At 42.0% G+C, this 12,020-nt stretch overlaps 1 protein-coding gene across 11 annotated transcripts in view; it reads right to left on the bottom strand.

Annotated features, from left to right (window-relative positions):
- The window catches only part of LZTR1 (leucine zipper like transcription regulator 1), a 261,156-nt gene that overhangs the window by 101,186 nt on the left and 147,950 nt on the right, over positions 1 to 12,020 (bottom strand). For all 11 annotated transcript variants that reach the window (XR_007774752.1, XM_050956118.1, XM_050956120.1 and 8 more), the window contains 2 exons: positions 6,695 to 6,805; positions 5,347 to 5,439 (listed from right to left, as the gene is read on the bottom strand). Coding sequence is in view for 10 of the 11 variants with exons in the window: in XM_050956118.1 (XP_050812075.1) it covers positions 5,347 to 5,439; positions 6,695 to 6,805 (204 nt within the window). In the remaining variant the exon portion in view is untranslated. The remainder of the gene's footprint in view (positions 1 to 5,346; positions 5,440 to 6,694; positions 6,806 to 12,020) is intronic.

Genomic DNA, 12,020 nt, shown 5'->3' with positions numbered 1-12,020 from the left:
AGTCAATATTGGGATAACTGAAATCCTCTACTAATACTGAGTTTTTTATTTTAAAAGTTTCTTTAATCTCCCTGAGCATTTCACAGTCACTATCACCATCCTGGTCAGGTGGTCGGTAATATATTCCTACTATATTCCTATTATCAGAGCATGGAATTTCTATCCATAGAGATTCTACAGTACAGTTTGGTTCATTTAAGATTTTTACTTCATTTGATTCTATGCTTTCTTTCACATATAGTGCCACTCCCCCACCAGCACGATCTGTTCTGTCTTTGTGAAATATTTTGTACTCTGGTATTACTGTGTCCCATTGATTATCCTCATTCCACCAAGTTTCTGTGATGCCTATTATATCAATATCCTCATTTAATATGAAGCACTCTAGTTCACGTATCTTATTATTTAGACCTCTAGCATTTGTATATAAGCACTTTAAAAACTTGGCACTTTTTAGCTGTCTGCCATTACATGATGTAATTAAATGGGACTCTTTTTTATTGGACTGTGTCTCATCAGATCCTACATGTATTTTATCATCTTCCATCCTCTCCTCCTTACTAGGACATAGAGGATCTCCATTAATGGATCCTCCCCTAAGAGATGTCTCTGTCTCAGACACGTTCTCCTCTGCACCTCTTTCCCTTAGCCCTTAGTTTAAAAAACTGCTCTATGACGTTTTTAATTTTAAGTGCCAGCAATCTGGTTCCAGTTTGGTTTAGGTGGGGCCCATCCTTCCTGCATAGGCTCCCCCTTTCCCAAAAGTTTCCCCAGTTCCTAATAAATCAAAACCCCTCCTTCCTACAACATGGTCTCATCCATGCATTGAGACCCTGCAGTTCTGCCTGTCTACCTGGCCCTGCGTGTGGAACCGGAAGCATTTCAGAGGATGCGACCATGGAGGTCTTGGACTTCAATCTCTTACCTAGCAACCTAAATTTGGCCTCCACGACCTCTTTCCTATCCTTCCCTGTCATTGGTACCTACATGCACCACAAACACCAGCTCCTCCCCAGCATTACACATAAGTCTATCTAGATGTCTCGAGAGATCTGCAACCTTCGCACCAGGCAGGCAAGTCACCATGCGGTTCTCCCGAACATTGCATACCCAGCTATCTATGTTTCTAATGATCGAATCACCTATTACTAATACCTGTGTCTTCCTAATAACTGCAATTCCCGCCCCCGGAGAGATATCCTCAGTGTGAGAGGATACCACAACATCATCTGGAAGGAGAGTCCCAAGAATGTGATCATTTCCCTCTGCTCCAGTTGGATGTTCTCCTTCCCTGAGACTTTCATCCTCCTCAACAGCACAGAGGCTGTTAGATCGGGAGTGGGACCATTCTACTGTGTCCTGGAAAGTCTCATCTATGTACCTCTCTGTCTCCCTTAGCCCTGCCCCCTGGTTAAGGGTTGATGGGTGCTAAAGGGCTTAGGGATCAAAGCCTCATTAAGAAGCTTTCAACCTTGCCTAAGAGGCCACAAGGCTCAGCATACGGTCCCCCAAACAAACAAACAGACCACACGGTATATTTCAGTCAAGCAGCAAGCACACCACAAACAAAAGCACACATACTAGAGACAACAAACTTACCCCAAAGGTCACATAATCACTCCTCCTTCACCTCAAGAACTCCTCACAAAACTCCCCTGTTAGCTGCTCCTGTTCACTAGCCAATTATGCAGATACATTCATTCTGGCTAAAACTGGGCTGACAGCTGGAGTTACAGTGTTTCACGTGCTTTATAGTTAAGAAATAACTGTGCAGTGATTACACAAATAAGACATAATCATTCAGGGAAATACATCTTTTGGAAAAACCTGTACACTTACACATCAGTAACTATATAGCATTTTGACATTTTGACTGGTTGAGAAAACTATGTCAGTGTAATGGCTGGTACACTTTACAGAAATGAAATATTTCCTCATAGGCAATGTTCCCTCTAATTTTTTCCATCCATGTGTAGAATTAATTTTGTTATGTGTAGCACCAATAGGGGCTAATGTGCAAATGTGCGCCACCAATAAAAACAAATAAACTCTGGAAATTTCCACCACATGCATCTGACGAAGTGTTTATTCACCCACGAAAGCTCATGCTCCAATATGTCTGTTAGTCTATAAGGTGCCATAGGACTCTTTGTTGCTTTTTAAATAAACTAGATATATCATACCAAAATGTGGCATACTGAAAACAACTATATAAATAAAACAAAGTCATGGACATTAAGTGAAAGTATAAAAAATATGCACCAGAGGCCCAATATAATAACCTACTCCACTGGACCACTAAATCTTCAGGGAAATTTGCTCTCAAAAAATAAGCATCTGCCAATACACTAGCATGTTATGGACTTTTGCAGGTCACAAAACTATCCCTCTTGCAGGTCACAAAACTATCCCTCTTGCATGCATATTACCTACACACATAGCTCACTCAGCTTTAAGATGCTAAACAAATCTATGAGTCAACTAGAAATAGTCATGCTCTCATCACAAATATTAATACAATATTTTCTGATACTGGAAAGGAGAGTAAAAGGCATTCACTTAGACTTACATAATTTCTTTGGGATGTCAGTACTCTGAAGAGCGAGAACTATACCAAATAGCAAAGATTTGGCTTCCAAAGATCTGGTTTCCAATACCTCTCCACACACAAATTCTAAAACTTAATGGAAATCACTTGTCTGGACAAGTGATTTTCATTAAAGTTTTGGAATTTGTTTGGGGAGAGCAGTCTCTGCCCTGCCACTGCAGCCACCGCCAGGGCTGGGAAGGAGGGGAGTCTCTCTCCTGCCACAGTAGCCCGAGCTGGGGCTGGGAAAAAGGGCCATCTCTCTGGGGCAGCCACAGCCCCCGAACTGGGGAGAGGAGCATCTCTCTCCGGCCACCACAGCCCTGCACGCTCCAAACTCCTCCAACCTCACCCCACTGCCCCCCCACCTATCCCCCTATTCCCCGCAAGGCCATCACCTCACCTGAGCGGCTCCACTAATTAGGTGCGCAGCCCTTGATGCCCTCTTGTGCGGCCACTCAGTATGTTCTCACCTTAGAGGGAACACAGCTCACAGGACCCTTGAACCCCTATATTGTAGCTGGGATTTTAAAAGGATTAGATAATTTTATAAACAATAACATATAGTGATGTGCCAATTAGAGCTAATCATCCTAGCACTTGCTTTCACAGGTGTCAGGGAGGAATCTCCCACCAGTGTCCAGCCTGGTTCAAATATCCACATACTTTATGAAAATTCCTTAATTCTCCATGTCTCATTACACTGGTCTACAATTTTTGAGAAGTCATCTGCTTCAGAGATAAAATGTGATATTTATTATGTATTTTGATGTGCTGAATTCAAATACGACAATTAAAACAACTGATTGGCTACTGTTTCTAAGATATTTAAGTTCTTACATTTTATGTCTATGTATATTGTGTAGATAGTAGAGTTTTAATCATAAATTGTAAACCTAGGTTTTTTCATGTGTTTATGGTTGCTTTACATGATAATATTTCACCTGTCCTGTTTATGCACCACTTTAAAAATCAGCAAAAGGGTTATATAAATAAAATTTATTATGAAACAAAAGGCAAAAAACTATTATGTACATAGTTTAGTCCTATTCAGTGTCTACTCGGCGCTTCTTGGCTTGTCTCTTGTATTCATTAAATGGAGCATCTCTTGTCACTGTCCAGCAACAGTCTGCAAGCATTGATGGGCTCCATTTGCCCTGATAGCCTGCCAGACTGCTGTAGTCTGGACCCAACAGCTCTGCCTTACTCTTGGGTAGTTCGAAATCCCTGATAAGGTCATTCAGTTCACCTTGTGTTATGAGGTGTGGTTCAGAGGAGGAGAATGGGAGAAAATGGGGGTCCTGTGACACTGATGGTTCAGGACCAGAAGTTTCATCCTCTTCCTCTTCCTCGTCTGACTCAAGTGAGAATGATTCTGGTGCATCAGGAATCGGCAGTCCTTCTCTGTGGGGTACTGAGCGTATAGCTGATGGAATGTTTGGATAACGCACAGTCCACTTTTTCTTCTTTGACACACCTTTCCCAACTGGAAGCACCATGCAGAAGTAACAATTGCTGGTATGATCTGTTGGCTCTCTCCAAATCATTGGCACTGCAAAAGGCATAGATTTCCTTTTCCTGTTCAAACACTGGCCAAGATTTGTTGCACAAGTGTTGCAGCATATGTGTGGGGCCCACCTCTTTATCTTGCAGCCAAAACAAAGGTGATAGGCCTTCTTAACCATAGTGGTTATACTGCGCTTTTGTGATGCAAAAGTCAATTCACCACAAACATAGCAGAAGTTATCTGCACTGTTCACACAAGTACGAGGCATCTCTGCTCATTTTGGCTAAACAGAAATGTGTCCCTTTGCAAAATCAAACACTGACGAATAAGAGAGCACGACACTGTATGATTTCTAGAGCTGATATGGGGCAATTTGTTCAGCAGAGTGATGTAAGCTTCGTTATGATTGCATCATCCATGACTTTTAGGAATAACATGATGCAATTCATGTCATTTATGACGCAATACCAGCTTCAGATTGCATCATTCATTGTTTTGCCTCAAAAGCAAGTACTGTTCAAACCCAGTCATGGATTTATTCATAGATCCAGTCAAAGATGTATTTTAGTCATTTCTAGTTTAAACTGAGATCCCTTCCCTTTATAACTCACTTATCTTCCGCCATTCCCAAGTTAAGGGTCATATATACTGACCCAATAGCATATCTTGAAAACTAGAGCCAATCAACAACTTTAAGGATCATTTTCGTTCTCAGTGACCCAGAATTAGTAAAGTTCGACTACATTTATTTCAGAAGCATTTTGGCTGTAGAGCAGTGTTATCAAGCACCGTAAGTGACAAATATAGTTGAAGTACAGAAGTCTCCCTACAGATTCTTGAAAGTGTTACAGAAATAATTGTCTTAGCATACAGCTGTGGGAACACCTAAAGCAGGGGCGGCTCCAGGCACCAGCACGCTAAGCGCATGCCTGGGGCGGCAAGCCACGGGGGCGCTCTTCCGGTTGCCACGAGGGCGGCAGGCAGGTTGCCTTCAGCGGCATGCCTGCGGAGGGTCCGCTGGTCCCATAGCTTCGGTGGACCTCCCCGCAGGCATGCTGCCATATCCGCAGGAACGGGGACCTCCCGCAGACATGCCGCCGAAGGCAGCCTGCCTGCCGTGCTCGGGGCGGCAAAATACCTAGAGCCGCCCCTGACCTAAAGTGGAAGATGGTTCACCTTCATCTTTATGGCCAGGAATGACAGACTGCTTCTCTAAAACTCAAGTATCATTTTCACTGGAATATATACCTACCTCTCCCAGAACAAACTCCAAGTCGCTGAACTGCCTGTTTTCCCACAGTCTTCCATAATCTTCATGTAAAGTGCATTTTGGGTAACAAGAAAACTGAAATAAAAAAGATTTTAAACCTGTGATGGTTTATATCAGTTTATCATTGGGGCACGCCAATAGCACCATGGCCAAAGTTGCCACTGGATTTCCATGTTGACGATATCTTAACTACAGCTACAAAAACAAACTACAGAATGTTCTGATCAATCATACACACCAATGTACCCTCCTGCATGGTAGTGACTTTGTGAAGGAGGGAGTGGGTGGGGATCTGTTGTAGGAGGCAGGAATTATATGCCCCCAAAACCCACAGGTTTCAAAATTTCAGTGCCAGGAGTATCTCCTGTTTTCAGAATCTCTTTGCAGGGAACAGACAGTGTCAGTGCCAGTAACCACTTTGGTGCAGAACACTTCTGGAAACGTCTCAATTTTAAAAATCCCAAGAATGAGGGTTTTTTATAGTAACAAGATGCCGCTCTGGCAACTTGTGCATGCAGACTCCTAGATATACAACATACACATGCTTTTTCTGCCAGGAAGGACCACAATATATCACATACATATTCACGCAGAAGAGAGTAACAGTGAGGGAACTAGCTATCTTCTGGGGCTTGCTGGCATGATGGGTAATACCAGGGAACACCAGAAGACAATAGGGAAGCTGGGAGGGCCACACTCCAGAATGGGGAGGCTTCTCTACAGCCCCCTGCAGCCGTGGTGCTGCCTGCCTGCCTTCCTCCATGCTCCCTGTTGTGGTTTTAATTTTAACCCTACCATATAGATGGCTGTGGGGGGTCTAGGAGCATGCTCTGTGCAGTTGGCATGTAGGAATTCCATGGGGATGGAGCATGCTCAGCAGCTGGGCCAAAGCATGTATAATGCATATGATGATCAGTGGGGTCAGACTATGCTTAATATAGGTGGAATGGTTTGGAGATTTTAGCAACAAACCTCTAATAAAGCTGAGCATGTGAAAATAATAATCTTTAGAGGTTTATAACCCAGCCAAGCCATCCGCTTGCCAAATTTCAAGTGCCTGTTCCAAAGCATGGATGTGCTAGAGATCCTAGAAGGAACGGTTATAAAAATGTTTAACATTGAAAAAGTGTTTGAACTGCTTTTGCTGAAACTTTTTTAAAAAATCAGCTTGAGGGAGAGACTAAGCATAGAAAACTTCAGCCTGAACAGTTAAAGTTTAGGAACGATTAAGCAACTGAAAACAAGGACTTATAATGGAAAATAGGAGGCAACCTTAACTGTAGGCATTGCTGCCTGCTCCATAACCCCACGAATCAGGTTAACAAATTACCTGGAATCTGTACATTTCTCCACTTCTAATGTTATTGTCCACTGTCCCACCAAAGATGTACATGGCGTCTGAGATGACAGCTGCAGCATGGAAGAGTCTCCCACTTGGCAGCTGGGAAAACAAGCACAAAAAAGCTGAGAACTATTTAAGAGGTACCTTTTCAAACATGAATTTGTCTGGGAAAAAGCAAAAATGAGAAAGGAAAAACAATATAATGTAAATTAATTAGCAAAAAGTGGCAGGCCCATCTGACAGATTCTAGGATTGTCTTGTTACTCTACAGCCTCCCTTCCTGCCATTTTTAATGACAAGCCTTTTGATAAACTTTTAAAATTATTAGTATTCTACATATGCAGGGATGTATGTATTCTGTAGGTAAGAATGTTCTGCAGAATACTCCTGTTGCCAAAGAACTGAGCCTCAGAGCTAAGCTTCATTTTAAAAAACAAAGTACATTTCTATCCCTTATAGATACAGAAAACTCTTCCAAATGTGAACAAAATATGAACTGTTTAGTCTGCAAACTGACAGCTTGAAATAAAGGTGTAAATCAGTGGCTCTCAAACTTTTTTACTGGTGACCCCTTATCTATGCCTCACTGACTGTTGGTCAAATCACTTCCTATAGTTCCTGGGTTTCAACAACATCCTGCTGCCCCCCAAACTTCTATAATTCATAGGCTCTATGGACAGAAGGGATCACTATGGTCATCTAGTGAGTCTGATCTTCTGTATAACAAAGGCTACAGAATTACATCCAGAGATTCCTGCATTAAACCCAGAACTTCTGGTTGAGCAACTATGTAGCACTGTGAAATAGACATCCGATTTAAAACTTTGAGTGATGGAGAACTTACCACATCCCTCGGTAATTTGTTCCAACGGTTAATTCCCCTCACTTCTAAACATTTGCTTCTTGTTTCCAGTTTGAATTAATCTAACTTCAGCTTCTAGACACCAGAACTTGTAATATCTGTTAGATTAAAAAGCCCTCTGCCATCAGAAATCTTCTCCTCATGTAGAGTCCGACAGACTGTGATCAAGTCAGCTCTTAGCCTTCTCTTTGATAAACTTAATAGATTGAATTTCTTAAGTCTCTCACTGTAGGTAGGTTTTCCAGACCTCAAATTATATTTGTAGCTCTTTTCTCATCGCTTTCCAATTTCTCAACTTCCTTTTTGAAATGCACACACCAGAACTGGACACCAGTAATGGCATCATTAATGCTGAGTAAATGAATACCAAAGATAGTTCTACCTCCTCACTCGCACCCGATATTCCCCTATACATACATTAAAGAACTGAATGAGACCTTTTGCCACAGCACTGTACTGAGAACTCATGTTCAGCTGGTTATTCACCATGATCCTTAAATCCTTTTAAGTGTAATTGCTTTTGAAGATATTGTCTCTCATCCTATAATCGTGACTTACATTCTTTCTTCCTAGACATATAATCTTGCATTTGAATGAATTAAAAAAGTATGTTGATTGTTTATTGCCCGCTTACCAAATGTTCCAGAGCACTCTGTATATATGACCTATCCTCAACATTATTTATCACTCCACTAAACACCGTTTTCTGCAAACTTTGCAAGCAGTAATTTTAAATTTTCTTCCAGATCACTGATGAAGATCTATGAAACATACTGATAAAGATAATTGAATAACACTGGTCTAAGACAAATTCTTGTTGGATCCTACTTGAAACACCCTCAATGAACAGATGAGGATTCTCCATTAACAATTTTGAAACTATCTACAAATCAGTTTTTAATCCATTTAACATCTGTTATATTAATTTTACATGGTACTCTTATATTTCAATCAGTATGTCATGTGGAATTAAGTCAAACATTGTACAGAAGTCCACACACTTACCTGTATATGTTATCAAAACATAACAAGCTTGTTTGACAAGACCCATTTTTCAGGAAACCCTGTTGATTGACACTATTTAGGTTCCCATCCTTTACTGACTGACTCCTGTGTTAGCTGTTTCATTATGTTGTCTGGGAACAAAGTCAGGCTAACTAGCATATAGTTACCCAGGTCTTTGCATTCACTCTTTTCAAATATAGGCACATTAGCTCCCCCTCCGCCCTCTCAGTTCTAGAACTTCCCCAGTATTGCAAGATTTATTGCGCAAAGTAAAGACTGATGCAGTAGCAATCTCACTTAGAAGTTGTTTTCTCTTAATTCTCTAGTTTAATTCCTTCCTGCATTGCCAGGTAACAAGGCTAATACCTTGAACACTCAATAGCTTTGTGTCCATTAGGGGCCAATGCCCAGATGCTCAGCCAATTTACATCAGCTAAGAATGGGACCTCTTTCAATAACTGGGCCTACAAATTTACCTTAATTTTGAGCTCAATTGAGAGAACTGAATGAAAGTTCATAAAATGTTACAGTAGCCTATAACAACAAATGATAATGGGAAAAGGTGCAAAAGAGAGACAGTAAGACAGAATTAGTCCAAACAAAAAGGCCTCCTGATATAATTCAAGGACTGAGTTAAGAACATGCCTGGTAAACAAGAGGTGTTTGGAACCAAAAATCAATGGACCAAAATCAGTGTGTTGAAAATTAGGCCTAAATGATAAACAAAATAATAAGGGGATGGGCTATTCCACTCATCATTCCCTTTTGGGATCCTTAAAAGAGAAGACTTTTGGGAGGAAAGGGGGGCTATCTAACAACAACTGCTTACTGAGAAATGGGAGGATAGGAAAGGTATAAGTGTCATCATCATGGCTGTCACCCCCACTATCGCCTGGGACCACTGTGACACTGTTGGGCCTTCATCATCCTACTTCTGAGAGATGTCCTGACCAGGCCGGGCCAGAAAGAGCGAAGCAGATGACATCACCACCTCCACCAAAATCCCTAATGCCATTTGGGATATGCGACCTTCTCAACATCACCTCTTGTGCGTCTTTTTCTTTCCCCACCTTATTTCTTCTCTTTCCTATCCATGTCCTTTTGTCTTCTGTCTAATGAGAGGCTGTATACTCTGCAGCACTGCTGTAAGCCTGTGACCAGAAAGAAGCAGATAAAAGCAATGCCCTAAACAGCCTGATGCTGGTACAAGTTGCCAGGTCTTGGAGCGTCCGATCAGACTGTGTGCTGGACCTCTGTTTCTCCAACACTGGGGTTCTAAATGTGAGTCAACCCCAGAGACAGAAGCTGCATTTTCTATCTTTCTTGTTCTTTTCTCTCCCCTTTTGTGTGTGTTTGTCTTGTTTTGTCTTCAAGGAAAACGGAATCAGACTTTAAAAACAACACCTCTAGCCCATCTCAATTAACTTGCCTCTTTCCCCCCCAAAAGAACAGTTATTGTCATCTTTAATATCTCTAAAACTCTGTAAAACAGAGGGTTTGTCCTTCTAAAAACTCTGGAACTAAAGTGAAAGGGAATAAGGGATATTGATAAAATAAAAGCCTTGCTGACATAGCCCTGTTTATTACAGAATTAAGATAAACTTGACTGAATTAGGTTTAATATCTTTGAGGTACATTGGATTAAAAATGCAATTGTGCTATGTGTTACTGTGGGATTGTATGTAATGCCTCCAAGGGGAGACAGATGCTAACGTAACTCTTCTGGTTATCAACTCTTTGAAGCTACCCTCAGGAGAGGTTTGCATATACTAGTTCAAACTGAAATCTCCTGGGACAAAGAGACAAAGAAAGGAATGTGAATCAACAGCCTGATATTAAAGAGGCTCAGAGCATTCTTCCTGATCTTGGAAATGGGCAGGACCTCCGGTCCACACAAAGCCCCAATCCTTAAGGAATGCTTGGAAGGAGTGTTAAGAGAATGTAATGTAAATAGGGTAAAGAGTAAACAATAATAATATTGCTTCTGGCCTTGCTTTTAATTTAAACAGGCTGAATAAGCAAGCAAAAAAACGTAAGTAAAGGCACAAGGCTGCACCACCACCACCACTACCCCCCCTCCCCCGCAAGACCCTGCAAGCTAAAAGCCTTGCCTTTCAGTAACAAGAGAAGATAAGGGGACCAAATCAAGCAAGGGGTTGCTATGGTAACCAAGCAGCTGGAAGGTGTAAGAAAAAGACACAAAGTCTGCAAAAAAGTAACCATGGTCACAAGTAACCCCGCTCCTTACTCTTCCCATCAGGAACAAAAGAGGTGGTCTTAACCCCAAACCCAAGATCCCCAAAACAAAACATGATCATATATTGGAAGGGGTGATACCAGGGAAGGGGAACTATAAGTATAATTAAGTTTGCCAAAAAGAGGGAGGGAGTGCATCTGCGTGTGGAGCTAGAGGTTAGGAGAAGATGGGGGTTCTAATAGCATATAAAACAGTAGTTGGGGGAGGGGAAAAACCCTCTATCAGTGTATAGAAATAGCCCAAGTGGTGTAAAAGGCTTCATAACATGCTTGCTTGTTGAGCCCCAATAAACTCATCAAATTGCCTGCAAACTGGACTCTGAACTGTTATTTTCCAGCAAATTGTGTCTGAAAATAAAAAAAAAAAAAAAAAAAAAAAAGCTGAGCCCCAGCCAAAAAGGAATTGTTCTACTGAAGCCCCATGGACTGATGCTAGATCTGAGCTCAGGCTATTATGAACTTGTGATCACAAAAGGGATTTCTTTGCTTTGGCAATCACTCTGTTATTAGGCTCTGAAAAGAAGGCCAGAGAAGCTTGCTTAGGCAGCCTGTCTTTTGCTGTGTATTCAGGGCAGACCCAGTGAAGGCAGGGAACTGTTAAGCTTGGAAATACCCGTCAGAAACAGCACACTCTCTCTTTAAGAAAGGCACTCAGCCACTCACCATTCAGACCTCAGACCACAGCATCTCGGAGTCCTTGTGAGCCAGACTGTCCCCTCTGTCCTGCTCTATGGAGATAGGGTACGGTGGGAGGGGGGAAACCCTGACATCAGCACCCTCCTCCCCTGTGCTTTGCACACACATCAGGAGGGTCCCAGGAGTAGCTGCAGGACAGAGCAACATGGTGGGAGGGGCACCTGAATACATACTGCTGGCTGTGCATGCTCTGCTAATCATGAACCTCTCCTGCACCGCCACCCAAGCGCACAGCTTATAGGGAACACATGTGCTGGGGCACCTAACTCCCAGAACATCCACAAACAGATCTTTGTCCTCCTGCTGCTATCACCCACCCTTAGAATAGGAAATGATGCACTACACTGGGAACTGGAAACCATCTGTTCTATATTCACTTCTTCTATTAACTGATGTTAATAACATTGTGCCCTTCACAACCCTTCTTATTGAAAAAGGCTTCATAGTTTACACAAGGTGGGAATAGAACTCTGCTCTCCATTCTTCACCATTTAG

Source organism: Gopherus flavomarginatus, chromosome 5 (assembly GCF_025201925.1).
Source record: "Gopherus flavomarginatus isolate rGopFla2 chromosome 5, rGopFla2.mat.asm, whole genome shotgun sequence".
Taxonomy (NCBI): Eukaryota; Metazoa; Chordata; order Testudines; family Testudinidae; genus Gopherus; species Gopherus flavomarginatus.
The sequence above is the reverse complement of the archived record's forward strand: the minus strand, read 5'-3'. Positions and strand labels throughout refer to the sequence as shown.